The 21,023-nt window shown below is 40.7% G+C and overlaps 1 protein-coding gene across 1 annotated transcript in view; it reads left to right on the forward strand.

Moving 5' to 3' along the window:
* The window catches only part of Myo10A (unconventional myosin 10A), a 121,656-nt gene that overhangs the window by 33,146 nt on the left and 67,487 nt on the right, over nt 1–21,023 (forward strand). Inside the window, exons 6-27 of the mRNA XM_080286580.1 lie at nt 696–971; nt 1,259–1,436; nt 2,364–2,487; nt 3,799–3,953; nt 4,195–4,386; nt 5,010–5,144; nt 6,914–7,062; nt 7,550–7,688; nt 8,432–8,586; nt 8,999–9,203; nt 10,045–10,259; nt 10,941–11,094; nt 11,650–11,815; nt 12,900–13,036; nt 13,830–14,003; nt 14,710–14,870; nt 15,215–15,384; nt 15,971–16,195; nt 16,744–16,840; nt 18,237–18,498; nt 19,452–19,651; nt 20,106–20,290. Coding sequence (XP_080142706.1) covers nt 696–971; nt 1,259–1,436; nt 2,364–2,487; nt 3,799–3,953; nt 4,195–4,386; nt 5,010–5,144; nt 6,914–7,062; nt 7,550–7,688; nt 8,432–8,586; nt 8,999–9,203; nt 10,045–10,259; nt 10,941–11,094; nt 11,650–11,815; nt 12,900–13,036; nt 13,830–14,003; nt 14,710–14,870; nt 15,215–15,384; nt 15,971–16,195; nt 16,744–16,840; nt 18,237–18,498; nt 19,452–19,651; nt 20,106–20,290 — 3,854 coding nt within the window. The remainder of the gene's footprint in view (nt 1–695; nt 972–1,258; nt 1,437–2,363; nt 2,488–3,798; nt 3,954–4,194; nt 4,387–5,009; nt 5,145–6,913; nt 7,063–7,549; nt 7,689–8,431; nt 8,587–8,998; nt 9,204–10,044; nt 10,260–10,940; nt 11,095–11,649; nt 11,816–12,899; nt 13,037–13,829; nt 14,004–14,709; nt 14,871–15,214; nt 15,385–15,970; nt 16,196–16,743; nt 16,841–18,236; nt 18,499–19,451; nt 19,652–20,105; nt 20,291–21,023) is intronic.

Raw genomic sequence — 21,023 nt, forward strand, 5'->3', positions numbered from 1 at the left:
GGCCAGGTTTAAGATTCAGAGGAAGAGCAGAAGCTGTATGTCAGTAGTACATTACAATCTTCCAAATCCAGACATGCAATTAATAAAACTTCCACTTTCCAAAATATTTTGTTTCATGCAGTAAGGGGGTGTTGATGTCATCTGTCCTCATACAGTCAGTACATATTTGGAGACAAAGTTGATTTGTGGACAGGTATAACAGTAGATGATATATTCCTAATACAAGCTGTGTCATTGTATTAACTGTTCATGGTATGCTTAGCTATTACGTACATGATTTTCCCATAGTTATCGTTATGATTATACTATCCAAATTACAGTATTTCATTTTCCGTAAAAACTTTGTGCCCAATCATTTCATAGTTGAGAGTGTGTACTGTACAGACTTCTAGTTCTGTGACAAGGCATTAGAAAAATCTCTGCTGTTTACAGAAGAAGACACTACCATACCTGCTGTTTAGTCTATTCCAAATTAAAATTACGTGGCCACAGCTCACATCATTCCATACGTGCACAGTGCCCATAGTTCTCACTCTGTCATCTGTAACTACAAACTGTACCCCATACTTGAATTAAAGTTACAGGTGATGAAGTTAGAGTGAGGTAATATGGGCAGGTATGGAAGTGTGTGAGTCATGGCTGAGAGTAAGTTAGAATGTGCTATGCTTGATTCCCATCCTCTCTTTTTCCTCCAGTCACATCTTCGCGATTGGGTCAGCTGCGTACTCCCGCATGGTGAAGGATGTCAGCAACCAGTGTGTCGTGATCAGCGGTGAGTCTGGTGCTGGAAAAACCGAGTCTACCAAACTTATAATGCAGTATCTTGCGGCTGTTAACAAGTCCCATAGCAACCTTGTGACGGAGCAGATCCTGGAGGCGTCACCCCTGCTTGAGTCTTTCGGTAATGCCAAGACGGTGAAGAATGATAACTCCTCTCGGTTTGGCAAATATCTGGAGGTCTACTTTAAGGAGTGAGTATCTACTGTAAGTGCTTTTGAGGAAGGAGTGTGTGGGCATGGGTGTATGTGTATGTGTGTGGAGTATGTATGTGATTATTGTGTTGTGTTGTGCTTATGTGCATGTTTGGTGTGGTGTTTTGTCAGTGTTACCCATGATATTTCTTGATAGGCTAAAGACACTGCAGTACATATTGAGAACTAGCTTTGCAGTATCTTGATATTAGTGTGTGTTCCCTGTGAAAGAACAATTTGGACATCCCTCACTACATTATTCCCATTCTTCACTACTGTTGTGAAAGGGGTGTGATCACGGGGGCGCGGATCACCGAGTACTTGCTGGAGAAATCCCGCATTGTTACCCAGGCATCAGAGGAACGCAACTACCACGTTTTCTATGAGCTGCTGGCTGGACTACCCCAAGATCGTAAGGCAGCATATGGACTCACCACTGCCGACAAGTACTTCTACCTCAACCAAGTTAGTATTGTTCTGCGTTTTAACTTCTTGGCTCAGTCATTCTGTGTTCAAAATTCTTGGTTCAGTCTGTGTTCCACCGTCCTGGCTCTATCATTCTGTGTACTAACTTCTTTAGGCTTATTCATTCTGTGTTTTAAGTTCTTATTTCAATCTGTGTTCTAAATTCTTGGCTGAGTCATTGTGTTCTAACTTCTTGGCTCTATCATTGTTTGTTCTTACTGGCTTAATCATTCTGTTTTTCTTGTACCACTCATTTTATATTCTAACCTCTTGGCTCAGCTAATCTATATTCACACTTCCTGGGCTCAGTCTTTCAGTTTTGTAACTCCTTGGCTTAGTCATTCTCTTCTAACTTCTTGGTTCACGTTCTTAAGTGTTCAGGGAGCTCCTTAGTGCATTTTACGTACCATTTTGTTCTTTATTTGGTATATTAGTATATTATGTGATATTTACGTAGTCTTTGTTGATATGAAAATGATGGTAACACCCAAGAGAATGACAAGGTGTAATAAGCAAAATATATACATGTAATCAAGGAGGAGGTGCTAGAAATCCTCTAAAAGCCAATGAGAGTATGGCACATCGTACACTAGGAGCATTGGATAGTCACTTTTTTCTCTGCTGTCTAGCCTTCTGAAACTTAGGACACAAGTTATTGCCAGTGGTTGATGGGTTTGCTTGGCCAGACAGACCCAGGTCACTCAGCAGCAACAACCATAGCCCGAGATCTTACACTGCTGAAGGGCAAATATATGACTAGCTATTTATTATATTTATTATTACGAACCATCAGTCAATTTATTATTTTACTGTTGCGTATTTTTTCTTGTTTATCTGTCTGCAGCATTATTACTGTTTCTGTTTGTCCATGGCATTTTGGCCATAATGTCTACTTACATTTTTTTTACTGATAACATGTGCATGCAGGGTGGTGGTGGTCAACTGGAAGGGAAGTATGATGGTGAGGACTTCCAGGCACTACTTTCGGCCATGCAGGTGCTGGGCTTCTCAACACATGAGCAGGACACCATCTTCAGGATCCTTGCTGCAGGTGGGTCTTTGTGGTGGTGGTGTTTATCTCCTGCACCTATAGGACGGGTGCTGGAGAGGGACACTCTCATATGTTGACACTAATGACAAGGTGGCTCCACTGCCCAGTTATATAAAGTTGCCTCTGTTCCCCTGCTATCCTCTAAAAGGAGGATAGTGGACTTTAGCAGAAGGACAATGTCAGCCTGCAGTCCAGCAGGTTCACATTCAGATGAGCCTAGAGAGAGATACCTTCATGCTGTGTCACTAGTATAAGTAGCCCTGCTAAACAAGTGTCCATCATTTCCGTCTCTGCCCCCCAAGAAGAAGGTGGACTGCAAGGGAAGGGGAAATTCAGCCTGCAGTCAAATAGGTTCATGTCCAGATGAACCTGGGGGCCATAACAATGGCATCATCATCTTTTTTTAAATTTTTTATGGTTGCTACTACTAGATAGTTTTATTCAACTTAAAGGAGACCTTGAACCAGCAGTCTCATATTAGCCATTGTCCCTCATGAAGCCCCTCACAACTACAGGTCCTTTCCAAGTTGAATAAAGTATCCTAGTACAGTACTTGCAAAAGCTTTTGTTCACTGAATTTCAGCCCTGATGGATTCTTTGAGTGTATGAGGCAATCTTATATGATGAATGCGGTTAGGACAGCAGACCACATCCCTACAAACTCAATCACCATTTAGATTGTCCTGTCCTGAAGGGGTATTTAAGGCCATATTTAACTATTGTACTTCACTTCTTAAGGCTGTCTTAAGTTGAATAATGTTGTCAACTAATAGGAGGAATAAACAAAAAATTATTTCATTGGGTAAGAGAGGTAATTGTTTCCCACAACACTTTAATTCAGGAGATGTAATAGTTTACTCTCGTTGACACTAGAATATTGTATAGACCTGAAAGGCATCTCGCACTGAAAGGGTTTATTAAAGTTACATATAACCCCGCCACTTTTAAAAATTTGTCCAAATTAACAAGTTCTTCATTTACAGCTGTTGTGTATTGGCTAGTAATATCTCCCTGTCAGCCTCATACTTGACACACGCAGCCAGTAATTCATCTACAAATAGAGAGAGAATGAGAGAGAGAATGTGTCTGATAGATGAAGATGTACAAGAGACAGGTAAACAGATATAAAAAAATACTCAAAATCAGAAAATATGAAAGGAAGAGAGAGAGCAGCAAACTGTGTTGCTTGATCCCCAGCCCGTCACATACTTCATATTGGTAGCTCTACCAGGTAAGTAAACCAGGTGAGCATATGACAAGAATTAAATGAAAAAAAAACTGCCCTGGGTTCAGTGGATTAATTTTCCACAGTTCTCCACATGGGCAACGTGTACTTCCACCGCAAGCAGCTGAAACACGGACAGGAAGGGGTGGAGATTGGGAGTGATGCTGAGATCAAGTGGGCCTCTCACCTCCTCCAGATAGATGATTCGGGAATCAAACGTGCTCTCACCACCAAGATAACTGTGAGTGTTTTTATCTGTTTACCTTTTGCTTTTCCTTTTTCTTGGTGATATATAAGGAGATAAGAGTGATGCAGAGATAAAGATGGCCTCTCCTCCTCCAGAAAGATGACTCAGAGATCAGATATGCTGTCACCACCAAGATAACTGTGAGTGGTGTATCCATTTACTTTTCTTCTTTAACATATGCCTTTTCTTAATGAGATATAATGATGGTGATGATGATATCTCTATCCCTGTATAGGAGGCGAGAAATGACCGTGTCTTCACTCCACTAAACATCGACCAAGCTCTAGACGCCCGTGATGCCATTGCCAAGGCCCTGTACTCATCGCTGTTCTCATGGCTGGTACGACGGGTCAACCACATCATACACAAGGGTGCACGCAAGACTCACATCTCCATACTTGACATCTTTGGCTTTGAAGTGTTCAAGGTATGATTTTTCTAGATGCCTGATGGTTTAGTGGGTTAGGCACTCCAACTAGATTTGGCCCAACCAGGTTCACTTTTGAAGGGTGGTTGGGGTCTGTTGTTCATGTAATGCTACTCATGGGAGGCAGCTGGCCACTTATGCTTTAAATGTGTGGACTGTGTAGCCAAGCCTCAAGCTGATACATTCCTGATGGAGCAGTACTGGGTCGATTAATTGATGGGAGTGTGGAGACAAATAAAGTTACTTGTGGCTTTAAATTCTTGAAGTTAAAAAAGCAGTTTGCTTTTTAGATGTAATTCATGAGTGAAGTTTTTTATCCAGCTTTATAGTTTGGAAATGCAAGGATATTAATGTAAATAGTAAAAATTTTAGAAGTTTCATTTGATTGGTGAATGAATTTATGATACATATCACTTAGCTCCCTTGATAGTTCGTTTCACGTGTTTTCATTTTTGTGTTTGTAGATTCCTCCCCTCCTCTTTGAAATAGTGTGAAATTAAGTTATGATGATGATGATAATGGTGATATAATATATTCCTTATATCAGATCCTACAATAGCTTTTCCATTAAGAGTAACAGTTCAGTCAGCAAACTAAAGTAATCCTTCCCACTGCATTAACAGGAGAACAGTTTTGAACAGCTGTGCATCAACTATGCTAACGAGAAACTGCAGTTCCATTTCAACAAACACATCTTTAAGTTGGAGCAGCAGGAGTATGCCAAGGAGAAGATTGACTGGCAGAATATTGAGTACCAAGTGAGTTTAGCTGTATTATCTGTCTGTCTTTGTTCATCCATCAGTGTATCTACCTATCTGTCTCTTTATTCATATTTCTGTCTGTCTTTCTCCAGTTACATATTTACCTGCATATTGCTCTTTCCTTATCTATCTACATCTATCAGTCTGTCTTTCTGTCTTTCTATTTTTGTCAGTTTCTTGTCTGTCAATAGTTATATATCTTAATCCCAGAAGTAGTGTCCATAGACAAATAGCCTTCATTTTATCCTTTCCTCTGCCTTCAGGCAGTCCTTCCCCTATCCCATACAACTGTCATTCATATACTGTATCTTGCCACACTGTCCTTCCATGTCTGTCCTTTTGCATGACTAACTAAGCAAGCAGCAGCAGAAATATATGAGTTATGTGATCATCAGTATGTAGTGTGGTAAAAAAAATAACAATAATATGATAAAATAAATACAAATAATTTTTTGTTCATGGCCTGTTCATTTCAGCAACATCAGTATCAGGGCCATCAACATCATGAACATTAGAGTTGGTTTGTTTTCACTGACTGATCTGGGTCACACTCACAAATTAAATGTTAAATTGTATTTTCATGAAATTGACCACTTGCGAGTTTAGGACTACAAGGATGTTCAGAATATTAACTTTGATCATTTCATACTGCAGTATCAGATTAAATCATGTTTATAATAAAGTGTGTGAAAATAGCTTTGACATAGTATCAGGTACTAGTTGAACAGAGTAATTCATTGATTTAGCTGTAAATAAAAATAGAACAATATCAAAGACCTTCCATCCTGTCTCCACAATTGAGGCATTGCTTATTATTTTCCATATTTATGGCAAAATTGAAGCATAAAATTGTTCAGGATGTATGGAGAATTTTCTCATATTTTATATTAAACGTGATTTGTTTTACTCCAATGAAAATTACCCACGTTCATATTTCGAACTTCCGTTTAGCCTCAAACTCATAAGTGGTCAGTTCAGTAAGCCTAATTTTTGGGGTGGGCAGGAGTTTCATGGGTTATTATAGTTTGTTTGATTGACCTGTGCAGCTGAGATGCATGGGCCGAGTTGGGTGTGTTGAATTGCGACTGCGAGTTGGGTGTGTTGAATTGGCCGCCGATGATTTAAATCTACACCTTTCTTATTTTAACACATGTATACAGAGTATTTGCATTTTTAAACTGACTTCCATACAAGCTGCCAGATTAAATATAGAATAATTTCTGAAGCTGAAGAGGTCAAAATTAGCTTTAAAAGTTTACTGTTATCAAAGAAACTTAGAGTTGATTATAAAGTTTCATAAAACCATGAATGACCTTTGAAATAAATTATCCACCCACAGTGTACATCCACGTCTGCATGTTGCACTACATCCATGCGTGGTGTACACCCACATCCGCGTGTTGTGCTATAATATCCACCCACGGTGTACACCTACGTCTGCATGTTGCACAACAGTACATGCCTGCATTTACTTAGTGACATCAGCAGCAGCCAATCAGCAGCCATGTATCAAACACACCCTACTTGCTGCATACATCTCAGCTGCACAGGTCAATCAGTTAGGCTATAGTCATATCAACCATTCAGTCAGACTACACTTGGCCAGCAGTTTTTTTTTTTTTTTTTTTTTTTTTATGTGTCCGACTCTGGGCAAAGGCTTCATGGCCTATATCTCGGGGGCAGTTGAGCTGAAAGGATTAATAAATATTTTCACTTTAGAAAAAATTTACTATGAAAATATTCTGACCTTGTTTTACCACTTCCAGGACAACCTACCGGTGATAGAGTTGTTGGCCAGGAAGCCGGTTGGTTTGTTACACCTGCTAGATGACGAGAGCAACTTCCCCAAGGCCACTGACCACTCCTTCCTCGAAAAGTGCCACTACAACCATGCACTCAATGAACTCTACTCAAGGTTAGTCCTTTGTCTGTGTATGTCTGTACGCATTTGTGTCTGGGTGTGTAAAGGTTTAATAATTTTTCATTTTCTTGTATACCTTTTTTTTAAATTGTACATTGAACTTTATTTACTTTCTTTGTTGCTTTTCATTGCATTACCAAGTAAAAAAATCGTTGAAGATTAATTCCATCACAACAGTGGCATCTTTTTGTTATATTTTTGCCACAGCTATGTGATTTTATTGAGCTGAAGAGACATTTTTTTTGTACTGACAAGTTAATTTGGAAGCAGGGACATATTGTATCAGTATTACTTCTTTCCTGAATGCTTGAACAGTGAACAAATACATATATATGCCCCATTTCATAGACACAATATCACCTACTCCCTGAGTTCCTTGTCTCATATACTGTTGAAATAATAGGAAATTGGAACTGTGATAGTGACAGTCATATATTTATTTATTTATTTTTACCTGATACATTATGATGTGGCTCTGCAGACCTCGAATGTCATCAATGGAGTTTGGGATCAAGCACTATGCAGGGCAGGTGTGGTACAGTGTGGAGGGCTTCCTGGATAAGAACCGTGACACTCTCAGGAACGATGTGGTCGAACTACTCATCTCATCGAAGCTGCCTGTAAGCCATATTTTTCTTTTTGCATGATAGTTTTAGAATGTTGATGATTCAGTACTTATAATAGCCAATACTTAATAGCCAGGCTACAATGATTGCACTTATATATTTTATGTAGGCATCCATCAGTCACTGCACTTTTTTTTTAACGCTAACTTGGCCCAGACTTTCATCCATTTGCAGCCTATTTCTCATAGCTCAGTGGCAGAATAAGACAGTGCTATGGCACTGCACCTTTCCCATAACACTTCTTCATGACCTATATCTTATTCAAAATTTAATCTTTTATTACAACTCAGTATTCAAGATGGAAAGATGGAGATTTTAGGCCAAGGTAGAGTGAAAAGAGTATAGTTCATCTGAGAGATATCTTAACCAGTTACAAGGTTTAATGAATGAATGAACCGTAACAGCTAATATATATACTGTATACATGATGTTAGCAGTCAGGCCTACCAAACACATTCAGGCCAAGATTAAACTGTGTTATGTATATGTAGCTGTCTTTCATACATTTATCATTCATATTAATAGATAGCATTCAGTTTACTGTCTTCAGTTGAAGTAGTGTATTGCCTATTATGATACTGTTTCCACACAAGTACAAGTGTACCGTACTTGTATGTGTTATTTAGCAAATGCTTATTGCCCTCCAAGGATGATCTGCCTTCATATTTTGAAAAATTTCTCCATACAGAAGATTTGGTTGTCTGATTCTGCTGAACTTAATCTCAACCTCCCCACAGATGCTGTCAGAAATGTTCCTGGATGTGCGTGTGGGATCAGAAAACAAAACCCTGACCAAAGCCAATGGACGGTTTGTGACAATGAAGCCTCGCACTCCCACTGTGGCTGCGCGGTTTAATGACTCTCTCTCACAGCTCATGGATAGCATGGCAAAGTGAGTGTTTAGGTTTGTTTTTTTTTGCTTACTGGTCTTGGTATAGAAAGACATCCTCCTTTATAAGTGAGGGATGTATTGACAAACAGTACAACATTTAAGGTGCTCAGCTGCTGAGCGGAATATAAACAAACCAGAATTTTTTCTGGAAAGGATAACATTTTGGAGACTTAATGTCTTTGGTTCTTTCTCTTTGTATTCAAAAATTCATGCACCCATTTATAGCCAGTCCTTACCAGATGATGAGGATATGTGAAGACAAAATGCTGAATTAGGTGAAACATCATACATGAGAAGTGTTTTTTATTCATAAGAAGGGTTTAATAACACAAAATAATCAATTTTTCACATTTCTTCCATTACATCACACATTTCACTAGCATTGTTTACTTTACCACATTATTCTTTGCAGATGCAACCCATGGTTTGTGCGATGCATTAAGCCCAACTCAGAAAAGGCAGCGCTGAAACTGGACATGCCATGTGTGCTGGAACAACTGCGGTACTCTGGGATGCTGCAGACCATCACCATCCGCCAGCAGGGCTACCCAGTACGCATGAAATTCACACACTTTGCTGAGAGGTACCGCTGCCTCCTCTCAGGGCATCTGCCAAGGGTATGTAGCTCTTGCCTTCCTCCTGTCCTTGAATGACACAAGCAGTCCTTATTCTGTGTTTGGGATATAAATATTGCAGACTATTCCATACACTGATACTTTAAGTTTGGGGAATCTGGCATCAGTTCAGTAGGCAGTATTGGAACTGTAATTACTTTGGAATTTTTAGCACCCCCCCTTCCAAAAAAAAGTAAATAAATAAAAATGGTAACAGAATGAAAAGGACTTAATGTATATCAGATACACTTTATGTTATTTTCAGTTTTTTCTCTTTTTTTTTTTTTTTTATTACAGGTTTTCAACATTTCTGGTTAATTAAAATAGATTTTCCATTTAAAGTAGCTTATGAACCATCGTAAGTTATTTGGAAGCCAGAAATGAATACAGCATTTTAAGTGTGTTTTTTCAACCTTACAATCGTGAACCAGAAACATGTCACCTGAATTTATTTTACTTGGAGCATCGTTTTCTTATTATAATGACTCAGAAGCAACTTTAAGTGAAGCCAAGGTGTCAGTTTGTCTGCAGCTTTGTATTCCATATTTACTCTAACTTGGCCAAAAAATGACAACTCTCCATCTTGAATGTAGAGTTGTAGCAATAGATTAATGGTAGAATATGATGCTAGTCACAAAGAGGTGCTATAGAAGTGATGGACATTCATAGCACTGTCTTTTTTCTGCCACTGAGGTGCATGAGATAGGCTACAAAATGATGAAAGTATGGCCCAAGTTAGAGCAAATATAATAAAACAACTTTAAATAATGACTAACTGTATATCAGGCAGCGATTTAGCCTGCTCCAACGTGTCATGCACTTATTTTGTCATATACTTGTCCAGGGTGCTCCAAGTAAGGAGATCTGTCGTGTGGTTCTGGAGCGTGGGGTTGGCTCGGTGGGCACAGTGGCGCCTCGTGGATCCTACCAGCTGGGCACCACCAAGATCTTCCTGAAGGAGGCACTCGAACAGACACTGGAGGAGGAGCGCTACCAGAGACTCTCACACTCAGTTGTGGCCCTCCAGCGATATGTCAGGGGATACCTTGCACGCCGCAGGTCAGTCTTAGTTCATCCTCATAGTGGATTGAATTTTAGTTTTCTTTTCCTTCCCTATCTTCAATTGATACTTAGGACAGTTGTTCACCAAAGTTAACACTCATAAATTAAAAAAAAATCTTTAGAGTAGAACAGTATCAAGTTGATTTATTAGCATGATGCATTACTACAGTATAACACATGTACTTATTCCTCATATCTTGCAGCCATTCAAGTTATTTTTGTTGTAACATGTCTTTGAGTGCTTGGAAGACCAGTAATGTTTTAATGAAATTTAAGCCACCTTGCTGTAGCCTGGGACTGAATTTGTAACTTTTTGGACAGTAGATGAATTCTCTGACCACTCAGCCACAACCTTTATTGACCCTCTCACCTTCACCCCAGATAGTAAGCCCAGCAGTTTACTGTTATGGTGGTACAGAGATGCTGTGAAAGTCAGTGGTAGTGATGTTGTGATGATTTTGTATTGACATTGCATTCCTTAAGGCCTAACAGTCCTTCCACATGCCACATACCTGTTTGTCACAACTTTTTCATTAATACCTACCATTCCTATTGAATACATCCTGAGGCTCTCATTCAGGACTGGTGAGAAGGTATGAACTGGGATGTTTTTGTCTCACATCAGGGTGCTGAGAATGCCAGAGGTAGTGATTACTAACCCTGTCATCTTCACAACAGATACAGAGCTCAGCAACGCAGTGCAGTGACGATACAGGCTGCAGTGAGGATGTGGATGACCCGGCGCAAGTTCCTGGCCCTCAGGTCCTCAGTCATCAAGGTTCAGGCTCTCGCACGTGGCAGGAGTACCCGGGTACACTATGCCAGGCTCAAGGTAACTGCATCCATATTTCCAACTTTCTCAAATTTATCGCCTTCAGTCCAATGACTCATTTTTATTTTATTCTTGTTATGACCAGACAGTTTTATTCAGCTTAAGAGGGACTTTTTGAACAAGAGGAGTTATATTTAATGTTCATTAATCCTTGCATTACTAGTGGTCTTTTAAGTTCGATATCATTTGGTGTTCACGAGCAAGAATAAAAACGTGTCATCAGATTGAAAGGGTTAAGGACTTCACACAGATGACATTAGCCTTATTGTATTTGTGCTACTTTAAGATGATTGTATATAGCAATTTTGTTTTCCTCTACTTGTGGAGGAATTGAACAAGTCTGTATCTTGCTCTCCTGTTTGAAAAACTTACAGGGTAATGAAGTTGAATATCTGGAGATAACAAAAATGAAATATAGCGTAAAAAGACGGCATCATATCAGAGAGGTTAATGTGGAAATTCTGTGTGTGTTGTTTTCGTGATTTTGATGAAAAAAATTTAAAACAAAGATGACAAGACATGGATTTATTGTACTTAACCCTCTTGTGGCGGCAGGAGGAAATGGCACGACGACGGCGAGCAGAAGAGATTGCCAGACAGCGGGCCGAGCGTGAGGTGAAACAGAGCCAGGCTGAGCAGGAGAGAGTTCAGCGATCAGTGGCTGGGGTTAACCATCTTGAGATTCCCGCAGAGTTGGCATTCATTCTCTCCAAACTATCAGGTGAGGTGGGGCGGGTGGCTGTTTGGGTGTTGATGTGGGCTAGTGAGATCAGTTGTCATCATCATCACTGTCCCCCACCCCCCCATTCCCTGTGCAACAGTTTATACAATTTCATTTTATGCCACTATGTATTATTAAGGTCGCCCATTATTAACTCCATGAAAATGAAGAGAATGGTCTTTGCACACCAGTCATTCAGTCTTTCATTAAGGTTACCCTCCAGAGTTTTAATTTAGTTTCATATCTCTTCATATTCAGGTGACAGGTAATTGAACACCACATCTCTTGAAAGTATGTTGTTCTTTTTCTGAGTTGATTTAAATTCTATAGAGCATGGTTCTAAGAACTAGAATCTAATACAGTGTATGCCATTTCTGACAGGTAAGATACTTAGACTGTCCCATTTTTACATTAGATGGTAACCATGTAACCAGCAAGATACCTGGTGATCAAATGGTTAAGGCACTCCAGCTGAATGCACACTTTTAGGATTTATACCTTTGGGGTGACTGGGGTTTAATATGTACAGAATGTTGTTCAGGGGCAGATCTCTATCTATCTATCTATCTATTGCCAGACGCCTCAATCTCGTTTGGGGTGGCCACAAACAAATCGCCTCCAAGTCGCCCTGTCCCCCACCATTTCACTGCCCTGCTCCCAACTCACACCCCCCTCTCTCGTATACCTCTCCACCCCATCCCTCCATCTCATCCTCGGCCTCCCCCTCCCTCTTCCCCCCTCCACCTCACTCACATACACTCTCTTCGTCAGTCTTTCACCCTCCATCCTCTCCACATGGCCAAACCACCTCAGTGTGTTCCTCATAACACTTCCTGTCACATCCACATCCACACCACAACGCTCCTTTATATCCTCATTCATCAGCCTGTCTCTCCACGTGACTCCACAGGCTCCTCTTAAATAACTCATTTCCACTGCTCTCACTCTTGACTTTGCCTTAAATATGAGGACTGAGTTGCCTAGCCCTAAACCCCCTGTGCCCTTGTTGGGGTAGTAAAGGATTTGCTGATGGATAGATGGATGAGTGAGGATGGATTACTAAACTCTCACTGCTGCCTTTCAGACTGGGAAGGCAACGAAATTGGTGAAAGGAACATTGCACGAGCCAACACTCCCGTACGTCCAACACATACACACTACTCCCTCCCACATGACATCGATTACCATTCATTCTCCAAGTTCACCAGCATCTATTTCAAGGTGAGTCATGGAGAGGAAGGAGAGAGACTGAGAGGAAAGTAGGGAGGCAGGGAGTAAAGCAAAGAGGCAGGAAGGGAAGGAGGGAGGGAGAGAGGGAAAGAGGAAGGCAAAGAGGAAGGGAGGCAGAGAGAGTGTGGATGGTATTTTGGTAGAGAAGGGAGGGAGTGAGGTCGGATGCTTGAAAGTTGAGGAATGGATATTGGGAAGAAGGGAGAAAGGTAAGGAGGAAAAAATGAGAGAGAAAGGTGAGGGAAAGAAAGAATGAAGAGTGATAGATGAGGGCAGAGGAGGGGAGACAGGAACGAAGGAAGGAAGAAGGGAGGGAAGTAGGAGTTGATGAGCAGTATTGAAGGAGGGAGAGTGAGTGGAAATTAGGTGAGGAAGAAGGAAAACAGGGAAGAGTAAAAGTGATGATGGAGAAAGGAAAGAGACAGGTAGGGTGGGTGAGGGTTGAGGAAAGGAAGGACAGGCATAGAGAGGAGAGAAAGACAGTGTTTTGAAGTGATGGTGTGTAAGGGATAGTGGGAGGTTGGGTGCATGATAGTTAAGGGAAGAAAGAAGGGAGGAATGGAGAGAGGATAACTGATAGTAAAGGAAGGAAGGAAATCAAAAGTGAATGAAGGAAAGAAATAGAAAATGTTGATGCCAGTGGATGAAGGAGGAAAGAATGGTGAATGGTAACTGAAGAAGGAAGGCAGAAGGAACTGTGAAAGTTGGTGAGATGTTTGTTGCTGATGGTGATGATGCTAAAAAATACTCACCCCTCCTAAGCCAGCCACTCTCTCTTCACCAGTCACACATTTGGGGCATGAAACGTGAGCCAATCAAGACTCCATTCCTGGCGAAATCTCGTGATGCAGACTACACAGACTCCCTGGCCGTGTTCAAGCTGATCCTGCGTTTCATGAATGACCCGGCACTCTCAGGCACCCGAGAGACTGTTCTTGGAAACTATATTGCCAACAAGGTACTGGACGTTTGTATTTAACCCCCTTTAGTCCAATGACATTTTTATTTTTGTTCTTGCTGTCGTCAGATTATTGAATTAGCTTATAGTTGGGGAGATTCTAAGTTTGAGAGGTTAGCTGAATGAGAGATCTTTCACAGGTTAAATCATATAGCCTGAATATAGCAAGAATTGAATACAAAACTACATCATCATCTTGAAGGAACTAACCTTCCAGCACGGCTGCATATTACGAGGCAGGCAGTCGTCATTGTAAGTTAGAGATGTGTTCCAAAGTATCACAAATTTTCCATACAACTGTTATTATCAAATCAGCTTTATAGATAACAGTGGAAGTGTAATAGGTCATTTCTTAATAATTTCCTGTGGGCTTAGAAAAAAAAAAAAAATGTAGACTTCCAATGTACCACTAGTAAGGTACTGGCCCACCTAATTGAAAGTTGTTTTAATTAAAATTGTGGATGATTTAACTTCTGTTTTTGCTTTCATTTGCTCATGCTTAATTGTTAAGTTGCTGTGAAGTTAAAAATTAGTGTATTATGGCTCATGAACCCCCCATCACTGGTCAGAAGCATGTGGTTTCACATCAGAAGCATGTGGACCATATAATTTTGTTTCATGTGACGTGGCATTTTCCTGCACACCCTAGTTTTGCCGTAACCAGTGAAAATGTACGTCAGAGATAACCTCACCCTCATCTTTCCAGGGATTGATGAATGAGCGGCTACAAGATGAGATTCTGTGTCAGCTGTGTAACCAAACCTGGCGCAATGAAAACACTGCCAATGCTGAGAGGGGTTGGCTACTGCTGGCCAACTGTCTCTCTGTCTTTGCTCCAACACCAATGCTCTTTAAGTATATACTTAAGTAAGTGGATTTTGTCAGTAGTCCTCCTGCATTATCTGCGAGATATTACCTATATAAAAAATACATAGCAGATAATGTTCATCAGTTAGAAAATAATTTGCCTCAGTCCATCCATCATTCATTTCCATATTGAGACATCACAGATGGTCATGATATGAGTCAGAACCAACTCCCTCCTGATGGAGCCTTGTCTTCGGTAGATAACTGAACTCTCATTCATTGGGCCGACTTTTGCATTCCCCTTTCCAACATTTGGGTCCTGATCGCTGTGTAGAAGCTATGATGATGATGGTGATTACGTCAGCAGGAACCTAATCAAAACCTCTCTCTCTCTTTCTCCATAGACATGTTTCTGATCATGGGCTTGATGGATATGCCGGCCTCTGTCAAAGAAAACTGCTGTCATGCCACAAACGGTCTGGCGGTGTCTCAAGGTCCTGCCCACCCACCAACTTAGAGTGGCGTGCCAATCGTAAGAAAGCCCGTATGGCCCTTGAGGCTTGCTATCCTGATGGTGAGTTACTGAGTGAATGGTTACCCCTCTCCCTTTTTTTTTTCTTTTTTTTTTCTTTCTTTTTTTTTTTTTTATACTGTGCAGGAAGAAAGAACCTAAGGCATAGAGCTTGTAAAACTTGTCCTTTCCGGAGACATCTAAAATAAAAAGTCATAATTTTGAGATGCAGGGACACATTGTTTTTAAAGACTGGAGGTCATAGAAAGTGGGAAGACAGACTGATGAAGATCCATTGCATATGTGAAGTACTGAGAATACAGTTAACTTATGCATTTGCTCTGGGTCTGGACATGTAAGTCCGAGCCATGACAGGTATTGAACCTATTCAACCTAAGGACATCCATTGCATTTCATTTCGATTGTATGATATATTTAACAAGAGGAAGACTTTTATGAATGATATTGTATAGAGAAAAATACAGGACCTTATGTTATCTTAAGGTGGGAAAAATGATGAAGATGATGATGATGAGTGAATCATTGTCAGTGATATGATAATGATGATAATTGTAATATTAATCATAACAATAGTGATGTTGTCATTGTTGATGGTGATGTTGATCCACTACCCTCTCTGCTCTACTAGGTGAGACTGGTGTGTCTGAGGTAGATTCCTGGACAACAGGTGAAGAATTTGCTGGTGGTCTGTTGGAGGAGCGTGGTGTTGGGCAGACGACAGGCTGGACGGTGGCACTGACACGTGATGACACTATGGTGGAGATGCCTGGCCTAGAGTATGTCCTGGACCTTATTGCAGCAGCTGAGTTACCTCCGGCCTTCCCTAGATCTACCACCAGCCATATCAATACAGGTAGTTATGAGTACTTGCTTTGTGCATCTCTCATGACCTGTAATATATCGTGATACAGATGGTAATGATGATGATAATTTCCTCATCATTCTGAAGGATATAAAGATTTATTAATATTTTACAGTTTAGTACTGTAGTGGTGACAAGTGCTTAGTGACCCTATCTGCTAAGTGCTAGCGCCTGAGACACACTGACACCAAATTTGACATGCTGGCCATGCACATGTGAAATTTCAGTTCATCCACCCAGCAGTAGGACCCATAGAGGGTTCCCAGTGTCTGACAGAAAATTGCATACAAACGTGTGTGGCTCAAGCACAACTGACTGCATGCAGTTATGATTTACACCGTTGTTGTCAGCTCGTCGTACTGTGTCCTTTGATGTATGGCATGTTGAAATCTAAGGGGGTTAAATGTAGACAGACACACACACACACACATAGAGACAACGCTTATTCATATACCAGTAGTATATTGATGATAATGATGATAATAATAACAACAGTAATGTTGGTGGTGGTTGTAGATGAATTCTTGCCAACCCTACAGGTGCTCAGCCAGGTCATGGTGCACCAACCATCCCTATCCCTACCCTGGAGATCACTGACGCTCCGCCTATCGATGAGTCTCCTGTGGTGGCCAGAAGGTAAAGATTGCTGGTGGCTTTCCTGTATAGTTGATCAGAAAAGTATCTTCAACCAGGTGGTCAGTGGTTTTACAGTGAGCATCCTTCCTGTTCATTTTTTACCCTTAAGGCAGCTAATGTATAGGTTGTCATGTATAACCTCCTTCATGGTGTATTGATAAAAACAGTAGGCATATACATAGATGAAAAGTTACTGGAGATTACAGGTATGTTGATGAAAATAGGAGGTATATACATTGCTGGAAATTTGCTGGAGATAATCTTGACATACTTTATCCACTGATTCAAAGTACTGTATATAGACAAGAAAAGTTCAGATACTTTTTTGACTGACTGTACATAGATGCAGAAGACTAGATTATACTGAACAGGGTGGGATGAATTTGCATGAGGCCCTCATAGGCAAGATGGATAAATCAAGAAAGAGTGAGTGTTGAGATAAAACACCTTTGCTTTCAGTGTTTGGACTGAGTAGCCTAACCTCAGGCCTCTACACTACTGATGAAAAAGGACTGTAAAGGATTGAATGGTGCTTTTTTTTTTTTTTTAATTATTATTATTTTGTTTTAATGGTAACGATGCACATCACTTCTTTATGAACTTGGACTTGAAAAGTAGAAAATGTAATTTTTAAAAATGTTCCCAAAACTACCAAGCCAGCCACTTTCAAAATGAACCCAAAGGCTGGTGGTAGGTCATGTCTTGTTTCTAACTGTAGTGAACTTGTACTTTATCCACTCCAGTATGACATCTTTTAAAATTTATTTAGGCAGTTTATTTAGCTTAGGAGAGACATATTGTGGTGAAGAGGCTAGAAACAAAATCATTGATGTCATTAGTAAACAATGAACTAAGTGTACCCTGGTTATCACCTTCCCTCTTCCTAGACAGTGTTCACCTCCTGGCTTGTTGAGAATGCTATGAAACAATCACTTATTTTACCTCATTCTTGCCACTGCCAGACTGCAGTATTATATTGAGTATAGAGTGGAAATATACTGGAAGGGTTCATTAACCCTTGCAGTAGAATGACAAAATCTTTATGCTTTATTCCTGCTGCTGCCAGACTTTATTCAGTTTTGTATAAATGGCTCATAATGATTAGGTCTGTTATCCCCATCAGCCTGGAGAGGTTTTTCTTGTGCTAAACCAAATAATACTGCATTGGCCAGAATAAAATTAAAAAGATCTCCCTAGTCTGACGGACTTATTGAGCATGGAGAAGAGACAGGTCTTTCATAAGATAGGTAAAATTATCTGACATTAACCAGGGGAGGGGGGGAAAAAAAAAAATGGTGCTGATGGGGATACAGTAACTTTATAGTAAGGTGAGGAGAGTGATACATATTTTATTGTCACTCTCAGACAATTTTAACCACCACTTCCCTCCTCCCAGAACACGCTCACCACCTGCCCTAACAAGGAAGCTGTCCCGGGAAGCCCTTGAAGCCCACGACCAAGTGATGAGTGCAGGTACGGAAGGAACTGCTGGAGGAGGAGGAGGGGGAAAGGGAGGTGCTGGAGAGGATGGAAGCGGAGAGGAGGAAGGAGATGGAATGGGTCTGTCTCGAACCTCGGCGCTCAATAATCGTTATTTTGAGGACAAGGCCAAGAGCAGGTCACTGGACAATTTGCTGGATGCTCCACCAGACATACAGGTTGGTTAGATTGGCATAAGTTAAATTTGATTAGGTTAGGGTAGGTTAAGGTTTCTCTAACGCTTCACATCACAGGTAAATAGTTAAAAGCTGAGTATGCAGAGGAAGGAAAGGCCCCAGATTTTTACTGACACACTTGGTAATCAGAATTTTGAGGACAGACTCAAGAGTGGGTAACTTTCTGGATGCTCCACCAGATGAACATGTTAATAGGATTTAGGTTAGATTAGGTTAAGCCAGGGTATCCAGTGTGCTATGCCCTGCTGTAATGCTTCATCTCTTTATGTTCCTATTATTACAACAGGGTGTGTGGAAATGTAGGCAAACTTCCAAATTTTGCAGTGATTTCTGAATCTTTAGTGTTAAATGTGTGTCTTGTCCTGATGCTTCTTCTCTTATGGCCATTTACTAAAACTTAGCATGCACGAGCGTAGACAGAACATCCAGTGTTATTTTGAAGTGTGTGTTTTAAAATACACCTGATAATTACAGTTTTGAGGACAAGATCAAGAACAGATAACTTTGTAACTTGCTGGATGTTCTGTGAACCATATAGCCGAGATTGAGTGCTTAAATGTCTTTCCCTTGTGCTTCCTTTCTTATGGGACTATTATCAGAACTGAGTGTGTGTGTGTAAGGTTGGATAAGCCACTAATTTTTTATGGATATGTGTGAAGCATCTATGGTTATGAGACACGATTAGCCTGCAGTATAGGATCATTGATGGATGGATTTATGCGCAGGTGTGTATTTATAGATTGTATTAAATAATGGCCCATTTTACAGGCATGTGATTGGTTAGTTCTCCCTCTGGACAGTACCTCACCTCATCCTTAGGTGGGAAAAAGAGGTCAGGATTATGATAGTGATGATGATGAAAAAGGAGGTCAAGATGATGATAATGATTATACAGGTATGATTTTATAAGTTTCCTACTCATTATCATCAAACAGCTACTCGGACTGTCCGGGAGTCGGCTAAATGACCGATACCACAGCGTTGAGCGGTTGTCTGGGCAGCGTGGGGGTCTGGTCAACGGGCGTAACGTGAACTCCCATGACCTGGATCAGCTGGAGTCAGTTTCACAACAGGGAGGTCGCAAGTCTTTGTCTGGCTCACGTACCTGGAATAAATATGACTTGTTGGAAGAGAGGTGAGAACTGTTCTGTTTTCCCTTTCCTTTGTATCATATTATTTATGAAGACTCCAACGTTCTTCCACGTGTCGGCCTTGGTCACCTAATGGCGGTTGTCCACACTACTTGATCTCTTGCAGCCTCCCTATTCCGTCCCTTATCCCTGAGGTCATGCTCTATGACCTCGTCCTTTTTTATATTATTTGTCCCATCTTGCTTTACTGTAGAAATTTGGCTCAGACTGATAATGCCAAGGTCTCTTTTAAGTTTCATTCCATCTTTGTTTAGTAGGCTGTATGATCTTGTTTTAAGTTTTATTCCATATTTATTTATTACAGGGTTTCTTCTCAAGTTTAATTCTGTCTTTGTTTATTGTAATGCCTTTCCTAAAGCTTCATTCCATCTTTTTTATCATTAGATCTCTACTTTAGTTTTGATCAGGTCTCTGTCAATAAAGTCTCATTATCTGTAGGAGCAACGTAGAGGAAGAGACGAAAACTGAGTACTCCCGTGGGTCGAGCCGTTACATCAAGGGTGGAGCAGCTGGCCGGCGTATCACAGGTGGCGGAGGGTTACACGGGTCTGCACGGGCACAGCTGGAACGAGAGTACCTCAAGTCATCAGCCATGTCTGACACCAGCGAGGCTCCATCACTGGGTGGGTCCTAATGTGCAGGTGCATTCTCATTAGCTTAGGGAAATTTCAAACATCTCTTCCTTCTATCTGTCTATTCATCTGTTGCCAGATGCCTTAATCCCGTAAGGGGTGGCCACAAACAAATTACCTCCATGTCACCCTGTCCCCTGCCATTTCATTGCCCTGCTCTTCCTTAATGATGTAATTTCCCTCTCTCTGTGTATCATCCAGTCCTTTTTGCCCCATCAGGATTATAGGAGCCCTGGGCTAGGTTGCTTAGTCTTGGCATTTAAGGTGAAGGTGACTGTCACTTCTTTTTCTGAATACCATTATGTGTGTAATAAACTCCAGCTATTCCTTGGATGTGAGCCCTTAAGAGCCACATTTGTTGGAGCACCTTAGCTTACCAGACTATTAGGCATCCATGCAATGTATTATTCATATATTTCATTAGTCTCCTTTATATTATTTAAATCTGGGAGTTTGAATGATTGTGTGACATGTTTCACTGGCCATAGAGTAATAGTTCTCCCATACTTGTATTTTATCATCCCTTCTTATTTAGGTAGGAAAATAGGGGCCAAATGATGATGACAGTGATGAACAAGTTCAGTATACATTAACAGTGGCAGCATAACTTAATAGTTAACCAGAACAGTAGTAATAGTAGTAGTGACAAACCAGAAAGTGCTCAGAGAGTGCATACCTTCGCCAATGCCGTTGTCATTAAAAGGATCTGGATTTGGATCCGTGG

Source organism: Coenobita brevimanus, chromosome 112 (assembly GCF_032717465.1).
Source record: "Coenobita brevimanus isolate Jiangsu-jjx chromosome 112, ASM3271746v2, whole genome shotgun sequence".
Classification (NCBI taxonomy): domain Eukaryota; kingdom Metazoa; phylum Arthropoda; class Malacostraca; order Decapoda; family Coenobitidae; genus Coenobita; species Coenobita brevimanus.